The sequence below is a fragment of the Euwallacea similis genome, chromosome 21 (assembly GCF_039881205.1).
Source record: "Euwallacea similis isolate ESF13 chromosome 21, ESF131.1, whole genome shotgun sequence".
Lineage (NCBI taxonomy): Eukaryota > Metazoa > Arthropoda > Insecta > Coleoptera > Curculionidae > Euwallacea > Euwallacea similis.
In genome coordinates, this window is record NC_089629.1 from 3,323,906 (window position 1) to 3,349,561 (window position 25,656).

A 25,656-nucleotide genomic window follows, 5' to 3' on the forward strand; every position below is an offset into this window, starting at 1 on the left:
TGTTTGGCATTACTTTTGCATGAATTTGTAATTCAAACGTCCTAAAGTATAACTGCACTTTTATAACTTCCATTCAGAACTCGGACCAGTTTTACACATGAAGGAAAATATAATTTCACATTCCCTTTCAAAGAAACCAGGGCATCCGAAAAAGACAGGAACGATATATCTAAAAATCCAGTACAATAACAGAAACTGTATTCCACTTTATTGAACCTTTCAATCAATTTGTATTTCTACCATTGTATTAAGAACGTGCTTGGCATCGTTGAGAAGCAATTTGCTACATGAGCCGGATTTTTAAAGGCACTGAGAAACCAGCTACTAAATCATATTCCTTTAGCGGATTCCCGAAATGATGCCATATATTTCTGGTAAAATGCCTTTTTAGTCGACCTTTGATAGGACAATTTCCCATCTATCATCGGGCCAACTTTCCAGAGCTAGAATAAAAGTTATTTTAATTAAAAACCTAGCACAAAAGAATTAAATTTCGCGTTAAGCTGCTTTCATGCTGTCTATAAACTCGAAACAGCCTAAACAAAAATAGCATAATGAAAACCATAAGCGGGTTATAAATTTCCTTCTATATTCGTCTTTTTTTAATTAGAAGAAGCACTAAATAATGAACCGGACAAGCATTTTATGAGGTAATTAACAACCATTTATTCAAATCGAAATGCTTCTAGGTTCGTTCTTAAGAGAGACGAAATCATACTTTAATTCAACTATAGGGCTTCCAGAAAAGGTCAATCATGATAAGCCACCAACAATACGTACCTGGTATTCGCATTCAAATTTTGTTCAAATGATGGATGGATTCTTCGCAGGCTTCGAAGAATTTTATCCATTAAGCTGCCCTGTATTGCTGTTGATCTTACGGAATGTTTTCCTTTGTGAGAAATATTCAAAATCGAAAGAGATTTATCTTTTAAATTTCAAATCTTATTTGAAGTGTTACCCGATTATGTTTAAAAATTGACTTCGAATATAATTTTTTCCCATATCATGAAGGATCAATAAACAAATTGCTTCTACAATGTCTATAATGAACCAGCAAGTTGCTGCAATTATTTGGCCGTAATGATGTCATCTTCCGTTTAACGACCTTAATTCTGCTCTCGATGGATGCCAGAGTTCAGTAGGACTGTTGGCCACCCTCAATTAGATTGTGATGCAAATTAATTGCTGATTTATTCAGGGTTTCATTGTTATTGCCTTTCAATTATCCGCCACGCAGCACATTATCCTTCCTGCTTTCCGGTTCCCAATTAAAAATTAACTTAAACCGTTTAGTTTAGTTAAGTATTAATTAAGGATTAAAATGAGTGACATGAATAAGTCTTTTCCTTGGGCGTTAACGAACTTCAAACTAGTGCAATTTATTAAAAAGTAATGTCATTTAAAGTATTCCTAGAAGCAAAGTGTAGTTCTTCACGGATCGGCCTAATTTGAACTGAATCATCTATTTTTACAAGAATGTTCAAAATAAAACTATTCAATAGGGAGTTTGAGAATTCGGGTTTTAAATGCATAGTTTCAAACAAAATTGCAGGAAAACTGAAATTTATTTTTGTCAGCTACCACTGCAAACTGGAAGTTTGAGGAGTTTAATTCGTCCTGAAGCTGCGGGTAACGAAACTTTTAAAAAGGTTGAATGTAATGGAAAATTTGCTCGATTAAGACTATAGAGTCTATAGAGACTCTTCCCCATACTCTACTTCAATACCTTTGTACAAACACCAAATAATTATTGAGTAAATATGTAGTATGTCACATTTTTCTCAATCATATTTCTGGCTCCAAAGCAACTTCACAAATCGATTTCCTAACTTCCCGATTTGAAGGATACTCGTTTAAATTGGTTCCGTTTTTCAATTCAATACTAGTGCATGATAGAAGACTTTCCGCAGCCAGTTTTGCTTACATATCTTAAGTATGTCTCTTAGACAATATCAAGAAAAATTGTGACTTACCTGAATAAAAGGAACCCTAGGGCAGTAACAGCGGCCCTCCTTACATCATCATTCACGTCAGATACCTGGAAAAGAAAAATGCCATCTTAGTCCCTACGACTGGCACTTTACATGCAAGAATTCCGATAACGGCAATATTTCTCTACTCTCAGATTGCTTCCAAATTAAAGATGCAGGAAAGAAAAGAATAAATTTCTACGAGAATTTAGTGCTTTCCTAAGCAGTAATAGACAAAAATTTCCTCTGAGGCATTGAATAGCAATGTTAGTTTAGAATTAAACATAATTTAAGATTCAGTTACGAGTAAATTGCTTAATAGGGAAATTATACGTCTTTCGGGTCATCAAAATTTCTTTAATAAGCTCCGCTTTTGATTGATTTTTAGTGGCAAAAATATGTTTTTTATTTTTGGGGACTAAGAATATGTTAAATAGTACATTTAGCAACGAAAATACATTTAGAGATTTTAAAAATTCGACCTGGAACCCCAAAAATTAACCACATTCACTTAGAATCTTTCTCATTTACCAAAAATTCCAAAACTTGAAATACGAGATGTCTGTTTTGAACTAAATGAAGCTTTTAAGTTGAAGGAAGGAAAACACATTAAAATTCAGAAAAATTCCAAAAATACCTTCAAATATCAATAGAAACGAGGAAGCTTTAAAAAATCAATCAAAAGTTAATACGCATAACTTAGCCAATTAATAAATAAGTCACAAAATAAACCATAAAACGATTCCTAAGCTTTTTGGAGGAAATGAAGAAATAAAATTCTTAAAAAACTGAAGAATAATTATTTTAGACAACAGGTAAAGTTCCTTAATAACAACAAAGAGCTTTCAGTAATAAAAGACGGCTCGGAACTCAGAGGTAGAAAAACTCATGTTTTAACGTATTTGAAAATGGAAGTGCGAAAACACCGCCTGAAGTCTAATGAGAAATCTCAGAATCCCTGTTCTTTCCGGAATTGATTATGTAGGGTTTCTAAGTCATTTTCTTAACATCCCTATTCTAATCACTGCGAACTCTACGCCCAATTTATCAAATCACAAAATTAATTGGCTTTTTATCCCCAAATATCCCTTATTAACAATATGGCAATAATTTCATAAATCAAAGTTGCTGATGATATTGATTTACAAAAACAACGGAAATCCGCTCGAATGGATTATTAGGAATCTGAAATGCGATAGTTTGAATGTTAATTTATTAATTAAAATAAATTGCTTAATGGATTCCAGGAAATCTATAATATAATCTGCAGCAAAAAAGCTCTCCATATTGACAACCGCTAATCTGGCATTAATAATCATGATTAGTATCATTGGTCCTGTATACGTGGAAACTTTCCAAGAAATATGGAAAGATGTTATGTCGTAAGTCCATTCACCGTAGTTGAGATCCCAAAACTGGATCAGCGTAAAAGCATGCAAGACACGAGGCTTGCGGCTTCCAAACTGGATTTTTCACAATTAGTCTTGACAATAGACCACGTTCTTGAGCGCTTCCTGGCAGTGTTGGAACGACGTTGTGGAAATGCTAATTACCGAAGTACAAGGGCGTGTAATTCCAAGCCGGTGGGTTTATTTACGTGTCTTGTGTAGAAACCGAGAAGGAACTGGAAAATTAAGGAAACCTCAAAGGTCGGTTTATCGCACGTTATTGAAATAATCCGACTTCGATCTTAATAATCTATTCTTCTATTAAATCCGCGCAAAATAAGGTTTTTCCATTACCCAATTAAGCTGACTTGAAATCAATATTAGATTGCGAAATGCACTAACGGGCATGAATTCGTGATAGGAAATCTATTCTTAGAACTGTACTACTTATAGTGAATAATAGAAATTTAATCTCTAAACATCAGTTCCTTCAAAGCTTACAAGGGTAAGAATACGTGTCCTAGTAAAGCTTTCCGAATAATTTTTCATCAACAAAGCCACCACTCGCATCAAAAGAGCCATCCCATTTCCTTAAAATGCCAAACAAAATTGTGCCCTTTTCACATGTTCAATAAAGCTCGACTATTTAACACCTACTCTGTATCTCTTCTGGAAACAGAGACGAGCAAATTGCAAGGGAAATTATAGGTGATATCCAGGGTATATCATATTTCTGCCTCCAATTCTTGACAATTCCAATTGGATTCAATCCAAAGGGGATTTTTCTCTTCCCCTTTTTGCATAGCCGATAAGATTTATGATCGGGGTTATATTCCCATTTTTCCTGTAGGCTTGATTCCGTTAATAAAATGTTAATAAGGCCCGAGCGTTTTCATATTACCATATCGGGGATCAACAGAAGGGAACATTTAATGCCAATTATTGCTCCTCATTTGGGCGTAAATGGAAGATAACTACTGAATTATTTATTAATATTAAGAGTAATAATGATACTTACAGCTACATGAAGAAGCTTCCTAATAGCTTGATTATGGCCTGTTCCACAGTAAGCCATGGCGATGGTGTACATCCCAGATCGTCGAAGAATTGGATCCTTATCGGTGGTTAGTTGTTGAATTAGAGGATCGGCCTCCTCAAGGCGGCCATACATATTGAAAGAAATGCCGACAGCCAGACCGCGAAGTATCTTTTCGTGTTGACTCTCTTGTGCATACTGAAAAAAAAAATACACTTGTTAGGCATGAACTCCTCCTAAAAGCCTAACTTTAAGCCTCAAACTTAACACTTAAGACATTTTAATTCAACGACCTAAATCTGGCTCCGCAAGATCCAATTTCGAGAACTTAACTCGCAATCAAAAGCGCTTTACAAGACCCGTTTTAATTAGATTACCTTCGGCGTTGAAAAATAAAACGTAGCTCAAATTGACTTTGCGTCGTTCCACAAATGAAAAGTATCTCTAATCTCCAGATACTCTGGGGCCGAATTGAAATTAAGCACGGGACCAAATTGAACGGAATAATCCGATAATGAGTGCCGGAATCTGTTAAGGTTAAAAAATGTGGAAGGCCAGCTGAAATTGCCACCGAACAAAACGGAGATTACGTTTGAAGAGGGCAAAGAGGAGTCAATTCAACAACATTTTACGGTTTAGAAGCCTAATTTATTTACTTTAAAGATTATTTGACAATTAGTTATCGCTGCCGTGCACTAGACACGTAACAATGAACGAATGAGCAAAAAAATAAAAGCTCGCAATGGTTCACTGCAGACTCTGAATGTGGATTAAAAACAACCAATAAAGAGGATTGGAATAGTGGTCCGTCAGGATCCGTGAATACCTAAAAAAACCTAAAAAAAAAAAAAAAGGCTCAAATTGTGGAAAACCAGCCATTTTTGGGAGATAGACGAAATGGGAAAAATGTCAATGCATCCACCCATGAAAAACACATCAAACTTCCAAATATCCAGGCCTGAGGAGGAAACTTGGAAATAAATTTCTCCAGGCAAATCCCGGATGTCCTGAACTTAAAAACTTTCGAGACGACTTTATGCAAATACCTACTGTCAGATAACTGAAGTCCCTTCCGGAAGGCGTATGTCAAAGGGCTCATGTTATCGGACTGAGATTTATTTAAGCACTTTCTGGCAGTAAACAACCAGGTTGAATTGGCAAATATGAGCTGGAAACTTATTGGGGATTTCTTAAAGTTTATGCTTGAATATTTGTCCAGCAAATACAATAATATCGCAACTTCCAGGGTTGCCAAAAGTCGGGATATTTACATAAATATCAAGCTTGGCCATGACTGAAAAATACGGCAAATACCCATAAGTAAGCTGAAATTTGGGAAACCGAAATGGTAGCTTTAGCACCAATGTTGGAAAGCCTTTGAGCTTGCGATTTAGCGCAAGGTAAAAGTTCGACTTCAAGACATAAATTTTAAAATCTGTTAGCTATTGAAAATCCTCAATTTTTTTTTTTAATTTAATACTCAAAAATATTATAATTTCCCATCTAAGACTTAGAGTCAACTTTCCAAGACGGATTTCACATCTTCTTGTAAGTTGGGCGACTTCATGACACCTTGTGCAAGCAGTTTAGAATTAACTTTTGAACTTCCTCCAGATTCGCGCTCAACAAAACACTTAAGAATTTAATCTGCCCAGAAGTTTTCAAGTCCAGTAAAGCGGCTGCAATATACATTGTAAAGTTTGGATAAAATTGTTCTATTATTCTAAAGAATGTACAATAGTTAAGACCTCTGTCTTATGAGATTCTAGTGAACACGGCAACCGCACCATCCGCAGTACACAGTTTTTTTTTTGTTACGTTTCTTGATAAACAAACAGACTCTCCACTGGGGAATTTAGTACAACTGACCCTGGAAAATGGCCTATCTCTCTACGACTAGTTTTCATCGATATTGCTGAAAACACATGGTATTTTTTATATCGGTCAAAAACTTCGCCTATAGAAGGAATCGTCAAAAATAGCACGATGCCAAATAAAATTATAATCGTTAAGGCCCTGTGACGTTTCGGATGCCTAAGCCAGCGGACCAAAGCGAATATTGACTGGAAATCGGCCTGGATTGTGAATTGGAGACCAGTACGCGTAGGTGTAAACAAACTGGAACCAGCAGCGCCCACAAAGGGCGTTTAAAATTGATTTTTTGCCAATTTGTGGTGTTACGTAGTTAAATTAAGTCATACGTACTTTTATATGTATATTTTTCATAGGACTAATTGTATTATTACGAGCGTATTGTTTTGATAGGTATGAATTTAGTCTAATTATTTTTTTACAAATAGGAGTCCTGAATGTATCAATTAGGTGTGGCTTTTCGAGGCCCTTTGAAGACCATTTGGAAAGTAAAGTAAACGCGAATACTGCAACGGCTAGTAACCATTTTAAAAACAAAGACTTAGATGTGCAGTGTCAACGTCTCGTTTTCAATATTTATGACTGTTCAAAAAAAAAAAAAACAAGAATAATTCAGGCATAACAGTCTTTAAATTTCAAAAAGGAGTATGTAACTGACAAACCACATTTTGTGTAGTTCAGGTTAGTTCAGGTTAGCCCTTCGTCTCAGCAACGCCTCATATGTACCTACTAGTTATTATTCCAATAATTCAAAAAATATAGTTTTTGTTACGTCTATGTTTTGAATTCCTTTAATATATACCGGCAAGAGATTTTTTCGTAGTTTCAACTGATAATAAAAATACTATAAATCATTAGTTTTTACGAAGAAACATTCGCTATAGTTAGAAAGGTTATTGGTTATTTTTTCCGCAAAACAATGTCTCTGAGGGTGCCCACTCACGGTAGTAGGAACTTCATTGATCAATCCATAATTGTCTTGGCGGCAATTTTGCGGAATCACTTCCCTTTGATCCTACGAGAAGAATCGTACAAGCTTTAATCACGTCAACCCATAAGCCTACAACACCATTATCATATCCGTTGGTAGTTCATTTCCCATTCACCAACAGTGATTCTTCGGCACTCTTGTCTGCATTAAATAATTGTTTTAAAATGTTATGAGTGTTGATTTGGTATAGCCCGAAAATTTGACCAACAAACGTACGAAGTCAATTGTAGTTAATATGGCAATAAGGCTGCAAAACATGGCCAATTTAAAAAAAAACTTATTTCGTCGTTTTATTGACCAGATTTTAACAATACCATATAAAATCTACCCCACGCTCAACATTTTCGAGGGATCGTTAAGCAACATATATATATATTTTTTTAAAGTTTTTTATCCCCTTAATCTGTTGTACTCCCTATCATTATTCCCGCAATTTGATGGATTCAATTTTTATTGTCACACACATCAAATGCACTTAATCCCTTCGATTCGCGCTGAACAACGAAATTGTACGGGTGAAACGTGCCATTTCACCATTCAATTTCGCCCTTCGTTACTTCTAAGCTTGACTGAAATGCACCAAATAGCCCTGTTGAGGCTCTGCCGTTAATTGCGATACTCTAAATTACGGTATCTCTGTCTCTCGCAGGTTTCCTATAGTTCACGGATTGTCTATTCCAGTCTTCTAAACATGGTTCAAACTTGCTGCTGCTGTGCAAGTATAAGTCGGCAATAAATCACGATAATTGGCTGTCGTCTCTTTTATAAGCTGTTAAATTTCCGAGAATAATGCCACTCGTGTATTCAAAGCCGCAGATCGTTTTTCCGAACCCGGTATATTAAGAATTTATGATGAGATATTCGATTAGGTAATGTTTTATAGATGTCTGGAACAGCAAATGATAGCAAAGCTATTAACTTAAATTATGCCTTAAATTAATTATCTTAAAAATCTTCTAAAATTTCCTGAAGTTTGCTCCAAAATGCTAATAAATTCGTCTACAAACTCAATCAAGAAGCTAATGAAAGCACTAAAAATTGCTTAGTCTTTGGAAATGTTTGAAAATTTTCCTCAAAGATGTGTGAAAGTAACTCTCCAATTTTCAGAAACCAATTCAGGATTTCGCTCACACGTATTTAATGAAAACACTACGAAAATACTCGAGATCTATTGGAATTCGTTAGATTTACGTGAAAATAGAGCGATGCTCAGGATTATTTTTTTAATTTGAAAGTTCGTCACAAAACGGACACCACAAACTTAAAACAGAAAGTTCAAAGGACAAAGTTTAACTTTGCTTTAGTAACTTTAATAACCCTCGCTCACTTGTCACGCCAACACAAATTTGCAAAAGACTTTCATGAAATCAATTAATTACTCACCACTTTGGCGATAAGTTTTGAATAGGAAATTACGTGTTAAGAATTTTCAAACCAAGGGGACTTGTTTATTAACTTCGATTTATTGATAAAACTTCGCAAAATATGGAACGTACAAATTGAATTGGTCAATAATTTGCCAATACGGCGCTTTAAGATTCTATTCGCATCCTAAGTAGCATCCCGAATTTGCTGCTCAGCAGGATGGCAAGATCGATAGAAAACACAAACAACGTAAAGTTAATTGAGTCCGAAGAAACCCCAAATGAGTCCTTTTCGTCCTGCAGCTCCTTCAATATTAAATTAATTTTTCCATAACGAGTTTCCTAGATTGAGCCACATTAAATCCTATAAGAACAGATCGAAGTACCTCTGAAAACCTATATTGAAGAGTTATGGAAGTTCTATAAAGGCACTCGACTGGTTCAATTGAGGCAAATTGTTCGCAGGTCGGTCCGCAATGCGATAAATCTCTTCGAATCGGTCGCATACTGAACAAAAAAAAAATGATACCGACAATGAAGACGTGTGAAACTTTTCCTTTTGATATTCCAGGCATGCGGGCCCCGAAAAGACCTACACTGACTCAATGACTGGCAACGAAGAAACTTTTAATTGAATTACATTCTCGTTTAAACTTATCATTAGATTTAATAGAGAGAATGGAAATGGGAAAACGGCATCAGGACTTCGAAAAGTTCGTTTCAGGTTATAGCTGAAGCGAAAATGTAAACTCGAGACTCGAACAATCCCGTTAACCTGTCAGAAGTAATTAATTTAGTATAGGGAGTGCTGAGGGGCAAGAGTCAATGAAAAAAAAGTGGAACTTTGCCCTGACAAGCAAGGAAGTTCCGATTTTAGAGGAAAATGATGAGAGTTAAAAATTACCTTGAATATGACTATAATAATAATTGTTGCGTGTTTCGGTTGCAGTGAATTTACAATGCTATTTTAAGCTAAAATCAATTCTATAAAACTATGCAACAGTCTTTCAACTAACAAAAAAGGGGGTAGGGACCAAAACTCCAATAAAAACTATAAATGATCGTCTATTCCGTCTCGCAAAGCTTTCTTTTACAGACAAAGTTTCAGAACTTCAGTTTCAAAGGGGTAAAAAATTTCCTGGAAACTTTCTTTCTTGTCTAATAAAAAGCAACGATTATTTCAATCGAGTTCAATTTTAAACTTGCCGAAGCCAATGTTATTAAATTTTCTTTGCGTCAACGCCCTACGCCCGTCTGCAATCGGTACTCTTTGTTAAGTGCTTTTTTGCCCGTTACTTACCCGTGAATGTACAAAAATCGCAATTAAAACTGTCAATAAACCAAATTGGTTGGAGTGAACAAAGTTTAATTGAAGGAAATTCCCTTCCAAGCTTATCAACAGTTTTTACTGCCGCTGGAAACTAGGAAACAAATTTCCAACTTTTTACCGCCCTAGTGTTACCTATTTTTGGGGAATTAGGGTGTTATAAAGAGTTTGCGACGTGATCCAAAGCTTTAAAGAGCTAATAAAAAGAACCTATTTGACAATACTTTCATGCTGGAAAGAAAAATGAATTAACGAACCAATTTTTGAGAAAAAACATTCTATATACAACCACATTTGAAAAAATCCACATTTAAACCCTACTGAATTTATCGGTGGACACTACCAATTTCTTAGTAAATTCAGAATTTTAATCGCGAAATGTCTTTTCTGAAAAAAAATCTCTAACTTAATTAACGGAGGAAGCCTCAAACCTAAAAAACTTTTACTTTCTAAACATCACAACGTTGGCCCAATCAACTACCCGACAGACACAAAATAAATTGATCGTCCTTTCTCACTCCTTGATGAATTAGGCCCTCCTCAATATCACGAAACGGCAATTTAACATCCTGGCTTCGCCAGCTCTACGTGTCTAAAATTCGTCGATTAATTTTTTACATCCAGCGAACAAAAATACACTTTGGACTCGTCCAACAGCAAAAAATAGCCGTCATATGGCACGAAATGAAAATATAATATTCATGAAATCGAAGGTGCCTGGAATGGCGTGAACAAGAAAAAATACTATAAAACTTATAAGTCCAATCTAAGTATATTAATTCGGTATCCAGACGTACCCCAACATTTACCCTTTTCAAGGGAGTCGACGTTGACAAAGCTCATACATAAATTTATATTTGTGGACGGGTCGAAAGGTTTGACATTTTATAAATCTGCATCCAAGTGTCATCACGAGGATCTTTCAGACTTGAAGAGGAGCTGAAGACGTTGAGATAGGTCTACATATTTTCTTCCTAACTAGGGCACACAGATAAGCTAGAAATATGGGACGTCAGATTTGTAAGTGTTCGAATTTGAATTATCAGATCTTGCGAATCAATGACAGAAAAAAATACGTTTCCAAGTGGGAACAATAAAGGATCATATGCATATTAATGCATCGTGTCAAGGTCAAAAATTCCACTTAGTTGTCCAGGCGAAATATCGCCCTATTTGAGTCCATATTTAGGACCTATTCCAAGTTCGATAACTTCCACTATTATTATCAGCCGCTATTAAATCTGTGAGATGTCCGGCTAATAAGTTTAATGCCACTGATGAAGCTATCAGATGGTCGTAATTAGCAAAAGAGAAAAGTGATTCGAAGTAGGGTCTTCGGTATTATAGAGGGAAAGTCTCGAACTTTCGGGATGTAAATGAATTAAAACTTTCTTAAGACAATTCAAGGCGCATGGTTTATGTGCTTTAGAATCCTTTCTTGTCTGTTTATTATACTCATCATTTCTGTTCCTTGAGCCATATGCAAGATTCAATAAAGACATATCCACTCTCGGTTTTGCGTTTGCATAAGGGACTATAGAATATGGTATACGTTCAATTTTTATGGAATACTAAGCATGCTGATTGCTGAAAGTAATAAAATGGAAAATTGGCCATCAAACCACCAGGTTTATCACATAAGAGGAAAATTTAGCACGACCTAAAATAAGTGGAACGCTTTTCCGCAGAGAAATGAGCGCAAATATTAGAAGATGAACTTGTCAGACATAATAAATGACGGTGAGGAAAATGAAATGGAATTATTAAATGGAGATGGCAGAAGCCCATAATATTCCAGAAAAATTGAAGGATTATCATTTGGTATCTACTAAAATTCCTAATATGCGTTAATAAATTAAAATCTGAGAAAATTTTAGTTTCAGTTTCATAATAATCAAACGAAATTTTACCGAATTACTGAACAATCACGAAATTTTTCGTACAATTCCATAAGCCTGAGGTCCTAAGATCAATCAACTAAACATTTTACTTTATTCTGAACGAACTTACCGACACCATATCCTCAATAGCGAACGCGTTTTTAGAGCCCAACATAACCATGCCCATGGCGATGCCAGCCGCTTCGCCTGTATTTGCATCGTCTTGATACAAGTTGAATTTCAGCTGCTCATAGACATCTTGTCTGTGGGTGCCCATTGCCGCTAATCCCAAACCGATGCATCCACCGTGTCTAACCATCTAAATCAAGAAAAAATAACCAATTCATTACTGTAGGAATGAAAGATTCAAAATTTTTTAAGCATCTTAAGATTTAAAAAAAAAGATTTATGCAAAGTGGATTACAAAACTTGCAGTGTTTACCTCGTTCTGCGCGTCTTTTAATTGGCCTAAAAGGTAGTCGATGATTTTGGCACCATGATTGGCATGAATCAGCCCTAATGCATATAGTCCGCCACCCTCTGAATATCCAGAACTGGGACCAACTTCTTTCGGCAAATAGCTCTGCATCAAAACCAACGCCTCGGTCTCGTGACCTCGATGAATTACTCCCAAGGAGGCTGTAGCGGTGAGTTTTGCCCAATTCGTGGCCCTGGCCAGCCATTCCAAGTTATCTCTGGAATAGAATACAATTTTATGATCTTGGATGCTACTAAAAACATTCACAGGCTTTCTGATTCTTAGATTTTAAGTTAAGTTATATTACGTGTACTTACTAACCTTAAAAATTGATCGCTCGTAGTGCCGCTGTGCATGAAAGCGTTGGCTATAACTGTCGCCGTGTGGCATATGCTGACTCGAACAGTTTCTTTGGTTTGTTTCAGAATAAGTAAATCGGCGTGATTGGATCGAATTAGGAACTGCAGATTAAGTTCTATAGAAAGCTCCCCTGATAATATGTTGAGAAGCTTTTCTAGCCGCGCTTGATGTTCTCTGTCTTTTTCGCTCTATAAAGAATAACGAAAAAATATCTTTAGAAAGTTATATACATAATAAAGGTACTTGAAACTATGTCTTGAAATTGTTATGATGATCAGATTGAATAAGTCTAATCTTGATTTAATTGCTATAATATATTTTAAAAATCCTACATTGTAGCAATCCCCACTATATGTGTATTATTTATCCACCAAAACGTCAAGAAAGTAAAACCAATTTTTTTAGTATTCTTATCATTGTATCGAGTGGTATAATTTATTTTTTTGCACCATATCTATAATTTCAAAAATAACTAACATATCCCGTAAAATCATTGTCGTTTTGTATCACTCCTATCTTTAGAAAATCCAGGAATAATTGTATATTTCAACCTAATACTCACCAATCTATCCAAACTTGGCGCGTCTGGATTAGCCTCAGTATTAGCACTCTCTGCCTTACTTTCCTCTTCCTTGGGGTCTACTATGTGTCCAGATTGTGTTTTAACACCACATAATTCTGGAATGGGGGCAGTCATTTTCAAGGAGATCATAACCCTCTCTAAAAACTGTTGTGTTGCAGACTCATATAGATCAAAGGAGATTTGGAAGGCCATCAATTGGGTCTCTTCTTGGCCCACTACCAATTTATCCAATATTTTAGCAACTGAATAGGGGTCTTCCAGAAATATAAGGCATTGACACATGTTAACATAATCTGGAGTAGTAAGACCACGGTATAAACCAACCAATGAACGAAGGACGGTGTTTCTGAAGCCTCGGTTTTGTATTAAACTCATTGCCACCTATTTAATAGAAAATTGTTATCCTTAACAACGTTCCTTAGAATTCGGTTTAAAAATAACTTTACCTGAAATGCATAACTTAGCATACTAATTGTGTCATCTGACTGGGTGATGGAAGATTCAAAAATATCCATTCTGCGGGTTTCCAAAGCAAGCCCCATTGCCTGTCGGTATTGCCCATCATCCAAACACCTCTGGAACATACGGTTGACAATAGCCTCCAATCGAGGATCAATAGGTTTTGCATCAGTTACTCCATCAGCCAAAGCAATTCTGTGTTGTGTATAGTAATCAATGCATTTAGCTGCAAATTTAAAAGTTTAAAAATAAATCAATGACATGTAGTTTTGTTTTACATAAGGTAGTTTCAACATATTCACTGCGAGCATTGACATCAAACAGATCACCAGCACCTAGGGCATAAGTCAACGAGTCCTCAAAAGCTCCTAAATGGTAGTAAACTTTGCTGGCTACTAAGGCTGCCAGCTGGTGTTGCTGGAATACTTTATCTTCATGTAGAATTTCGCTGGAAAGAAATAATTCTGTAAGATGAAAAATATTAAATATAAACGCCGGTAAAACTTACATTTTCTCAATTGCTTCAGATATCTCAGGCCAAAATTCATCCACAATAGTGTCCAGCTTTTTAAGAGCAAATATTTTTAGTTCTGGTCGAGGTTCTTCCAATAAGGATATAACTCCCGCTGAAATATAATTGGGAATATATTAAGCTGAGATTACACATTTATGTGACATATCCTAAAGTTTAAACAATATAATATAAGAAGCTATAGACAATTTTCTCAAGACCACTTACATTACTTAAGTAAATTTATAAACTACCCAGTATGTTTAAATTTGTTTTCCATTTTTATGTTTTGCAGAGGTTACAGTTAATGAACGTATAAACTGTTTAATAGCCATGAGTGGCGTTTTGAAAAAATAACTTTTTAAACAAAAGAAAAGGCTTTTTTTAAGGAAAATGTGGGGCTCTCTCACTAGCATTATCAGTGTTTCTGACAAATTCACTTACCGGCAGATGTGATATTCATTTTGGGACAACAGTCAAACGTTCTCAGGAGTAACTAAAACCAAGAAAACTATGATTTTGCACTTTCCTTGATTAAAAACTACTGGGAAATTGAAAATGAAATGATGATTTGATGACCAACAAAATTTCGTATTTTTGACTTTATAAATGTCAGAAATGTTGTCAGTTGTTGTCACTCTCAACATTCTTCTATTGTGTAGGGACTTTCTAAGGTTGTAGTAGAGTGACTAGCGATTTTTTGAGTGCAAGGTTCGGAGCTGATTTCCTTGGAAACCACAAAACCGACCATTATTCTAGCTTCGTTCAAATGTTTCCATAGATATTACCTTCCACTTTTTTATCTTAAAAAAAAATAGTTTCCTTTCATTCCTTTTCATCTCTAGTCGCTTGAGCGTCGCAATGTCACATTTGACATCTATGATTAGCTAAATGTCAAATATGTATCTGTCACTTATATCAGTGAAATGTTTGACTAGATTTTTGTCTTTTCGTTCTTGTATGTCAAGTGGGTAGGTCGTCATCGACGAATATCCAACAAATCCCAAAGTTTTTCTAAACTAGGGTTTACACATCCATTCTAGGATGAGAGCGAAGGTAAGCCCCATTTATATTTCCATAGTATATGCTTTTCTTCAACCGCAAAAACCGCTTAGAAAACCTAGCTTTTCCTACCCATCAACACGTTCTCTTGAGAGTTGGTGATTACTCTACCAACTTATTTTTTAACGTTCTAGGAGTTAAAGTCTCTTTCTCTTAATAATAGTAATGCCTGTTATCTCATTGTTAATTTATCATTGTAAACCTAAAATTACTAAAAGTTAGAAGTTCAGTACTTGGAATTCCATGAAATGTCCTATAGTCTTTAAAGTAAATCCATAGTAACTAGTAATCTTTTATTTTCAGTGGAGGAAGAAGCGTATGCGAAGGCTAAAGCGTAAACGCAGGAAGATGCGTGCGAGATCTAAGTAGACAAGCAGGTGTCAACCAGCTAATTTTTAATCCTAAATGTAAGTGTAAGTACATTTGCTTAATGTAATCTTTGGTACATACATTCAATACGTTTGAGGCCACCCCACACAAGCACAAATGTAATTCCAGGAACTTCTGTTTGTGTGTGAGGTATTATTCCCAAACAATAAAAGAAAAACATCCCAGTACAATTAGACCTACCTAATTAAATAATGTTTTCCAAACTATTAGCTGAAAGTATGTTTCAAACAAGTTATTTAAAACCATGTTGATTAATATATCTTATGTGTTTTGAACAGAATGTTAAATTTGTTCAACCTTCATTTTCTGTCATTCAAAAAATACAAACAACAGAAATTTTGTCCATTTGGTAGAGAACCTGTTTTAGAGATGAACTAAGAAAGTTTGGATTTGTAAATTTTCTGTGTTAAATAAAAAAAAAATCCCCAAAAACCACCATACAGTCTTTCATGAACTTTTTGTTGGGCATGTGGAAAATGGGGTAGATGGTACATTATGTTTCCACCCATCCTGTTTCAAACATAACAGTGATGGTCTAAGAGCACAAGACATTTAAATTATTATTAAAGTTCTATGTATTTTTCATATTCCCACAAAGGTTTATTTTCGTACTAATTGTGTTTGTGCTTACAGGTATTTTCCATCGACCGACTGCAGCAGTAATTGGACGGAGTCGAATACATTTTATTGTAAAATTAAAAAAACCCGCTTGGAATTGTTGTATTTCAGTGGTAAAAAAATTACAAAATGTGATAAAAATATAAGTATTTGTTTGATTTGTCCTCAAAGTGTAACATCCTAGAAACCCTGACAGTAGAGGGTTAAAGATAAATTGACTTTTGCCTAATACTGAACCACATTGTATATTTCATACAAAATTAAAGTCGCCAATGTAATTTTCTATATTAAAATAATGTTCTGAGGATATTATTCAAAAGCTCTTTTGGTTCTTTTGTGTTAATACTTTTCCAAATAGTATATATACTTTCATTCAGAGGAGATAGACAGTATACCTTCCCTTAAACCTTTCGAAAAGTACGTAATAGTGTCGCATATCTCTCCCTTTTATGAATCTTGACGATTTGCTGAAAGTAGGAAGCTACGTTGTCTCTGCAGACATCTTGGCGGGAAATTAGACAATTTAATAATGCAACATTGTCGGACTTCGTTGTGAGTATTGTTTCTCATAAATTTATTTAAAGAAAGTGTTTGGAATCTTATACAAAATCATATAACTACATTTTTAGATATCGATATTGAACAGAAAACTTTCAAATAATAATGATTATCATCTTTACTTCCCTTGCTACCGCATGTTAATCACTTTTTGCAAGCAAAAATTTAAGGTTAAATTCAATTTGGCAACTTCGTAACATAAGTTTCGTGTTTTGTGTCAGTTAAGGTTACCATTTAGCATGTTTTGAGTTTACTATTTATTATCTATTTTATTATATCTAATTACAATTAAGTATTAAACATTAGTGGTGCAACTCAAAACATTCCGTTAAAACCTCTACATTATGGATCCAAAACATTGATTCTTATAATAAATATTGGGTAGGTCTTGCACTGAACTCTTTTGCTTATGTTCTTCAGAAACTTATTTCCCTTTGATTTCTTATTTAATTTATTGTCGTTTTCTATTTTGTAGTTGAAGACTCATAATTCTGCAGACTGCAACTGAATGTCCTCAAAAATTGGTACTCATAAAACTCAAAATATGAGAGTGACTCGGGCATCAGCAAGGCAAAGTTCAATCCCAGAAGAAACTGTGAAATCCCACCCATGTAGACGAACTCCTATCATATCCACACGCTCTGAGAGTGAAAATGGAACCAAATTTCAAAATGTGCACCGAACGCCCACAAAACAAAAAGCAGTACAATCGGATCTCCACCAACTCAGCCCTGTAACTCCGCCTAAACAATTAAAGCAAGATAGCGAAAAATCAGTCTTAACGCCTAGCACTTTATTTAAAACTTTAACATTAACAAGTCCCAGCAAAAATGAGTCTTCAAAGACTTCAAAAAGACCCCTTTTTAATCAGAAATCACCTAAAGACAATTGTTCTGAAGAGGAGAATTTTGCAGTCAACGAAGCAGGTGTTAAGGCAACTTTAAATTACCAAAATGCAAGGAGGGCTTTGCATAGCAATTTCCCAACTGATATGCCTGGCAGAGAAAAGGAAATTGAGGAAATTAAGGAATTTATTCAAGGGCATCTAGAAGAGAAGTCTTCAGGGTCTATTTATATTAGTGGACCTCCTGGGACAGGAAAAACAGCTTCACTAAATTTGATATTAGAAAGTGAATATGTAAGTAATAGTCCTGATGCGGTGTTATAAGAAAATTGTTGAAAATATATATGTATATGCTTTTTTATAGATTTTATCTCAAGTGCACAAGATCTACATCAACTGCACAGCAATTAAATCTGCAACTGCTGTTTACTCAAGGCTGAACAAAGAGCTTCATGTAAAAGAGACTGGGAAATCAGAAAAAGAAAATTTGTCTGCCTTTGAAAATTATCTCAAAAAAAAACATAAACCAATGTAAGCTACTCCTCATCAATGTAATAATATTCCATAGTTCATTTCAATTCATTCTTCCAGATTAATAGTTCTTGATGAAATTGACCAGCTTGAAACCAAAAACCACTCAATTCTCTATACCATCTTTGAGTGGCCTTCTAGACTTAATTCAAAATTGATCTTAATAGGAATTGCGAATGCTTTAGATTTAACAGATCGGATGTTACCAAGACTGCAAGCTAGATGCGAGCTTAAACCACAACTTCTGCACTTTGCCCCATACACCAAAGAGCAGATAGTGAATATCTTTACTTCTCGCTTAAAAGCAGCTGGAGTTTTGGAAGTTTTCTCCCCTGTTGCAATTCAAATGCTTGCAGCAAAAGTTGCCTCAATTTCCGGAGATGTGAGACGGGCCTTGGATATTGGAAGAAGAGTTGTGGAGCTCGTTGACGGAAATAAGAAGGGAGATATTTTTAAATCCGTGGAAAATTTCACTAATGAGCTAGCAAAAGATGAAACAACGAAGAAGGTGAATTTAAAAGAAATTGTCAACATATTAAATAATGTTTATGGTACTTCTCAAAACTTGACTGAAGATAGTGAAGACACTATTCCGCTTCAACAGAAAATTATTGTTTGCTCGCTGCTCTTAATGCTCAAAAAGGTTAAAAACAAGGACATAACCGTCGGGAAACTACACGAAATTTATTCGAGGGTTTGTTCCAAAAGAAACTTGTCTGCAGTAGATCAAGCAGAATTTGTAGGATTATGTTCCTTGATTGAGACCAGAGGAATTATTAGACTCTCAGGAAAGAAGGAACCAAGACAGTATAAAGTTGTTTTAGAGTGGAATGAGAATGAAGTTTCAGAAGCTCTAAAAGATAAACAGCTAATGTCCAGTATCTTACAGGATGACCCTTGTGTAGGCAGAAACTAATTTTAAGTTTAAACATCAAAATTATTGTGTGTATGCTTTTATTTATGTCAAGCAGTTTATGAAGAAGTGAGAATCTTTAGAGTTAAGTTTAATATTTTAATCATTTGACTAATTTTATTTTATTTTAGTATGTATAATTTGAAAATTATACGTTTTCAACTAAACGTCTAGTTTTAATTTAAGAAAATTTACTTTAGTGAATTTTTCTTATTAATCCACTTTTTTCCTACCCTACATCCTTATATTAGAAACGAACATTTGTTGAATGAAAGAAACGAATGTTCTTATTTTTATGCCTTAGAATTCTGGATATTTTGGTGATCACAAAGAATCTTATTATGAATTTGTTATCCTGACTGATCTTAATATCAAAGTTTTTCTGGATTTCTAAGCGACTAGAACTGACTAAGGAATTGGCCATTTTTTTGGAAGATTGTGGGTCGGATGCAAAAAAAAACAAAATTTTCAAAACTCATTTATTTCTGTGTAAACAATAAACAACATTATTATGGCAAATTTTGGCATTAAATGCTTTGGCATTAAACCCCATCTAAACGAAAAATTAATACTCTGAAGAAGAAAAATAAGTATTTACATACATAAAGTGGTAATAATACTACAAATATATTTATTTGCTACACCTAACGTTCGTGTGAAAATACTCTGTAAAAATACTCTATTCTATGACTAAAAGGCAAACGCTGTTAATCAATAATAACGTAATATTATTAAATATTATTTTTTAAGTAATTAAGTTATTTACCTGATAAATTATGATCACTAGAAGTCTGACTAATTTACTTCCGTTACAGAATTATTACTTTTTTCTACACTTACATCACTAACATCATCCTTAATAGATAATTCTCCGGTTTGTACATTTTCTTCTCGATTTTCACCTTTGTTATTATTGAATTTTCCATTGTCTTCCTTCGATTCTTTATCACTTTCGTCATAAATAACATCCTCATCACTACTGGCCTCTAAATTACTCGCGGTTAACTTTAAGTTATCACATATCATGTAACCATTTACATGGTTCACCTTATTTGGTATAAAATGAAGCTTTTCGTGGTCTTTTCGAACATGAGCTTGTGGCACAGAATAATCACAGTGTTCGCAAGTGTAGGTATTTTTTATTCCAGAGACACACTCATGTCTCTTCAAGTGGTTATCAAGGGAGTCTTTTCTCCCAGAGACGTAAGGACAATAAGAGCACCAGTGAGTTTTCTTTTCTTCTAAAAATGCTTCCTCATCCTTCCTCATTTGCAAAATATCAGCCATTTGTTGGTCAGCTATACTCACTTGAGGACTGCCCCCTTCGGGTTCCTCATCGGCAGCATTTGTTTCCATGTTTTCACTGGGTTCTTCAGACAATCTCTTTGCCGCCTGTGCATCTTCATTGAACTTATGCTTTTTCAAGTGTTGTACATAGTTTGCGTAATATTTCACAGAATAATCGCAACATTCACAGTTGTACTTTTGCTGAGAGCCATGGAGTCCTAAGTGGATCCTGTACTGATCCCTCTTCTCAAACGCACTGGGACATTTATGGCATTTGTACCGTTTCTCTTTGGTCCTCCCATTTTTTATGTACGTTTGATAGATGAAATCTGGATTTCCATGCATCTGTTCCCCGAATTGCGGATCTGGGGATTTTGTTCTAACTACCGAGGAGTTTGGAACAGTTTCCGTCTGCAAATAAGATTGTCTTTGCTGCGCCTCGGACCTTTGTAGGAAGAGGTCCGTGCCAGATAAAGGAACCGTTTGACAAGATTTTAGAGGTTTGCTGAGAAAGGAGGCCAAAATGTTGTTCTTCTGTTCCAAATCGCTTTTCCCTGTATTATCTACTATCCATATGTTCTCTTCAGAGTCCGATTTTTGCTTCAAATTTGGTTCTGGGTGATGAGCGCTTTCTACATGAACGCTCTTCAGTTCCTTCGTTCTTTCTTTATACTCATGAGAATGCGTCAACATATGAGGATTCAGGTGTTGTTCACTGTCTGCAGAGTAGCTGCAATGTTTGCACTTAAACTCCAAGTCCTTGCTATGGAAATCTCTATGAATATTGAATTCGTTCTCTTTCAAAAACCTCGCAGGACAGTCTTTGCAAAAGTAAAGCATGTTTTCTAGAGAGTCCACCTCTTCCATTTCGACTTCAAGGAACTCGGAAGTATCGATACCTTCAAGTACAGGGCCTAGAGATCTGGTGAGTTCCCGTATTTGCTCCTCGTCACTCTTGGATGAGTCTACAAGGCAATGAACAATCCCATAAAGCCCTTGATGAACCTTTGTGTGCGAGGACAGTACCCCTGCATTATTGCAAACGTAGTTGCACTCAGTGCAGCGATGCTCCGTATCGCTACTTTTGGTAGAGGAAGCATTCTTCTCTCTGATACTATGCATTTTCTCGTGCTCATGGATGTTGACTTTACGAAGATTGACGTGTGGACAGTATCTGCATTTAAACATCTTAGAGAACTTTCCAAGCTTCGACACCCACACTAAGGGAATATCTGCAAACTGAGCAGAGTCCACGTTGGACTTATTCAAACCTGCCTCATCTACATCGCTAGTTTCTTCAGCTTCCACAACATCTGCGCTTGGTTTAGAGGAGGGAACGTTGATTCCGTGGACCTTCAAATGTTGATGCAGTAAATGCCTCTTACTTACATTGTACGAGCACTGGCTGCAAGTGTATTGCCCTCCTCTGTCTTTATGAAATTGCTTGTGGTAAGTGTACTGGGACTTGGAGTTGGTTTCATAGGGGCACAGAGCACACCGGAACTTCTTAAAGTCCGAATCGGCGGAGTTGAGAGTGTGTAATCTTAAATGCTCAGAAAACTCTTTCTCGTCGGAAACTCCGAACTTGCAAATCGTACACGTGAAGGCACTGTCGGGTTCCTGCAGGTGACCTTCCAGATGACGCTGGAACTTGTCTTGATTGTCAGTGTTGTAAGGGCACAAATTGCATTTGAATTCGATATCGTCTGGGTCGTCTAGCTGTTCGTCGATTTCAATCTTCTCTAGTCCGTTCTTAGTGCTTACCACTCGGATATCGCCGCTGTGCTTCAATCTGCAGTGACGCTGAAATTAAACGAGAAATAAGTTAGTTTTTCTAGATTTGAATAGTTGAGCATTTCCAAAGCCACGTGTTAGAGTTGAGTATATTCAATTCAGATCAGGCCTTAGCAAGTCTGGCGCCCAGGGCGAAATTTTTAATGAACTACCCTCAAGAAAAGTTGCCGCCCAGGAAAGTCCACAGACCTGGCCTGCTGCCTCCCTCCCCCCTGCCCTTAATGTCGGTACTGATTCAATTGAATAGTAAATGATTGTGTACATTAGACGGCGGTACGGATTTTTGCTTAAAGACTTCATTATTTCGCATTGTGTAATTTTTAAGTCGAATAAAAAGAATCAATAACCATAAAACAGTCTATTTCTACGACTGTTCGGTCACCAAAGGTTAAACATAAAACTAAACATTATTCGATAATTTGATGCACAAACTTAAAACACCTCATACAAGACCATAATTCAAGGATACCAGCACAATATACCTTGTTTACCAATTCAAAGCAAATTCTTCGTTCTTTTACAATTTTCCCGTTGTTAAACCACAAATTCTACGATTTTATACGTTCATTTTTGAGCATATACGTATTAACTTTCTATAAGGTGGTCCAAATACAATTCACTCCAATATTATTTTTCATCAAGATACTTTCTATTGAGTTAGCCTTTTAGATTTTGAGAATCGATTATGCATAGGAACGCTTACTTAGATTAAGAGATTTAAGTACTTGACATATTAAGTTGGATTCAGCAGTGTGAATACTGAGCGGTGTTTTATGCGAATTTTTTAGTATAAAATGGTATGTTGAGGAATTTAAATTTTTTTGAGAATTCTTTACCGAGTCGAGGAATAAATGTTGCGGGTTATTGAGTTACGCCGAAGAATGGGATTTTAACAACTATTCATGATAAGAATTTATAAGAATAAGTATAAAATGTGGTACTTTACCACAGGCTGATTGGAGTTGCCCGAACGACGCAAAGCGGAGTTCTGCCAGCGATCGTGTACGGCAATAGTGATTTAGAGGGTAGTAGTAATAACTAACTTTTTCCTACGAGCGTGTGGTAAAGTGGCTTTGCGGAAAAGTCTCTCACACGTATTATGCACAATATTTGTGCTACTTAAAAGTTAAAATAAAATTTTCCGAAAGTTTCTAGGGGATTATTGATATTCTCAGATGGTGATTTGAGGATTATTTTATTTAAAAATTAATAATTAATTGAGAATTTTTGGTAACACGTGCTAACGTGGATATGTAATAGAAATGTATCGAGGATTTTTGAGTAATTTCTAAAGCTTCAGATAATAAATATTATTGATTTAATTTTCATTGATGCTTTCTAGCAATCTGAAATCAAATTTTGGGAGCAGTTAAACCATTCGGATTACGGGACATATTTGAGCAAATATCAGTGTTTACTTATGGGAGAAATTTTTTTAAGTCGAAGGTGCTCAGACATACCTATTGCCAAAAACAACAGAGGCAGAGAACGGAATTTCCATGTTTTTGTCCGTAAAATTTTAAAATTGAAGTTGTTCCAAGAAACGGTCGTTGAACATCAAATAGTTTCTAGTACGAGATGTTTATACACGCAACCTTTGAAAAAGCGAAAGAAATCCATCCCGAAAGCATTGAAATATGTGGGTCCTACTTCAAGGCTATTTTTTTGGTTGTTGACGGTAAATATTTATGGATTGACATTTTTAATTAGTTCTGAAAGTTTTGAATCGTTTATTTTACGCATGAAATTAGGCAATAAGATATTTCTAAGTAGAGAGATTTGGGGCATTTTCCAGATATCAACTGCAAGAGAGGGGCCAGACCCGGAATTACCCTTTGATTCCGTCGAAAATTGAGTAAGAACAGTTCTTGTAAAGCTATCATCGAATATTTACTAAATCTGTCTAATACAGATATTATTACGGGGCCAAAAACTTATTCGCACCTTCAATGTGGTGACCCCTGAATGCCTCTTCTTCCGATTCCGGATAACGAACCCCGGAGGAGGGAGAGAGAGAGAGAGAGGTAACAGACACGAAAGGCGGAAGAATGCATGTTTAATGGGTAAAACCGGGGAGGGCCTGGACGCGGGCGTGCCGAAGGACCGACCTATTGCATCATGAGAAATCAGTCCTTAAGGCAAACACGACTGAAAGGTCGTAGAAAGTCCAGATAAAATAACGAAGGGACCAAACACTCAACGACGGCCATGCACGGATGGATGTTACAACGCAAAGAGAAGCATCTCAGGAGAAATGGCAAACGCGCAGGAACAATCTCCACTGCCGAACAAAAAAGCAAAAATCTGTGTTGGATGCATACATCAGGATTGGTAACGACACTTTACGGAACTAGAAGGGCATAGACAAAGTGATTGGAAAGAGGAAGAGAGAGACGTTGTCTCTCAATTTGAAAGGACACAAATCGAGCACGGGGAGGTGCGAGCCCTTATGAAGGCGCTTCAATTACATGAAGAGCGAAGGGAGTAGATAGTAGCTACTCGCGGTCTTCTCCGGCCCTAACGATCCCCTAGGAACAGTTCCGGAGCCGGAGAAAACTCTTTCATCCCAAGGTGTTTATTGGACAGGCGGTGTGATCCTATAGTGAATCCTATACTACCCGGCCGCCAGAGCACCAAGCCGGGTGTCTAGAACGTGTTCCTCATGACAAAAAAATACGGGTAGTATTAGCATTTTCCTATCAAGTTCTTACATACATATGTACATAAAACGAACTCTAAAGCTTAAATGATCTTCTATCACTTTAGTTATGTGTGGAGTAAAAATAAATTGCCAATAGCGATTCTCACATGAAGGTTTGCATAATTATGAAAATTTACTTCAGAGTACAAATTAATTGAACAGGGTTTTCCTGCTTAGTATGGAAAAGTAGGCAAATATGAGCGGCTGTCCGTTGCTATGCATATTCATGCAAGAAGCGTTTTTCCGCCGATTTTCTCCGGTAGGTATTAACTTTGGTTACTTGGCCACGACTCGAAAATTACACAGTTTGTATACCTTTTCAATTATACGACGTCATAAAATAGTAATTTCTAATTTGCGGCAGCACGAATTATGAAACATGCAGATATTGCATAATAAAATAATATGGTTACAGTATGGGGAAGGATTGAAAAAATATCTTCTTCTACACGATAGGTTTAAAAGTGGTGACATTAGTCATTAGGTTGACCGTCAGCGGCGAATTCCTTCTGAAAAAACGAGTCGAATCCTATGACTTATCCTTCCCTATAAGTCTCTAAATGTGTGCTTCGGCAAGTTAGTATTAATTTACATACATGTGTCGTATTACTAATGACGACTTCCATCTATCGATTCCATTGGTGTAAAAGTAATGCGTTGATAAATGATTCCTTGATGACAAAATTGTTTAACCTTGTATCCTAAAACGTTATCGTGTCTTTGTCTTGTGCTCTTT

The 25,656-nt window shown here is 35.9% G+C and overlaps 3 protein-coding genes and 1 long non-coding RNA gene across 7 annotated transcripts in view; 2 read left to right on the forward strand and 2 right to left on the reverse strand.

Annotated features, from left to right (window-relative positions):
- Window positions 1-14,828, reverse strand: part of Rpn2 (Regulatory particle non-ATPase 2) — a 50,382-nt gene extending 35,554 nt beyond the window's left edge. Inside the window, exons 1-10 of the mRNA XM_066400822.1 lie at window positions 14,667-14,828; window positions 14,220-14,337; window positions 13,990-14,159; window positions 13,699-13,937; window positions 13,232-13,633; window positions 12,631-12,857; window positions 12,274-12,526; window positions 11,962-12,150; window positions 4,380-4,595; window positions 1,977-2,041 (exon numbers count right to left, since the gene is read on the reverse strand). Coding sequence (XP_066256919.1) covers window positions 1,977-2,041; window positions 4,380-4,595; window positions 11,962-12,150; window positions 12,274-12,526; window positions 12,631-12,857; window positions 13,232-13,633; window positions 13,699-13,937; window positions 13,990-14,159; window positions 14,220-14,337; window positions 14,667-14,685 — 1,898 coding nt within the window. The 5' untranslated portion in view covers window positions 14,686-14,828. The remainder of the gene's footprint in view (window positions 1-1,976; window positions 2,042-4,379; window positions 4,596-11,961; window positions 12,151-12,273; window positions 12,527-12,630; window positions 12,858-13,231; window positions 13,634-13,698; window positions 13,938-13,989; window positions 14,160-14,219; window positions 14,338-14,666) is intronic.
- A 315-nt stretch (window positions 14,829-15,143) lies between these two features.
- LOC136415914 (uncharacterized) lies at window positions 15,144-16,438 on the forward strand. The gene is made up of 3 exons (XR_010752655.1): window positions 15,144-15,278; window positions 15,588-15,691; window positions 16,308-16,438. It is a non-coding gene; the product is annotated as an uncharacterized lncRNA (long non-coding RNA).
- Window positions 16,439-17,048: 610 nt separating this feature from the next.
- Window positions 17,049-19,302, forward strand: Cdc6 (Cell division cycle 6). The gene is made up of 4 exons (XM_066400842.1): window positions 17,049-17,231; window positions 17,326-17,988; window positions 18,059-18,225; window positions 18,286-19,302. The coding sequence occupies exons 2-4, from the start codon at window positions 17,359-17,361 to the stop codon at window positions 19,139-19,141; spliced, it is 1,653 nt and encodes a 550-aa protein (XP_066256939.1). The 5' UTR covers window positions 17,049-17,231; window positions 17,326-17,358; the 3' UTR covers window positions 19,142-19,302.
- A 301-nt stretch (window positions 19,303-19,603) lies between these two features.
- LOC136415910 (zinc finger protein 142-like) overlaps window positions 19,604-25,656 on the reverse strand; it is a 43,983-nt gene continuing 37,930 nt past the window's right edge. For all 4 annotated transcript variants that reach the window (XM_066400817.1, XM_066400818.1, XM_066400820.1 and 1 more), the window contains one exon: window positions 19,604-22,228. In XM_066400817.1, the coding sequence (XP_066256914.1) occupies window positions 19,934-22,228 (2,295 nt within the window). In that variant the 3' untranslated portion in view covers window positions 19,604-19,933. The remainder of the gene's footprint in view (window positions 22,229-25,656) is intronic.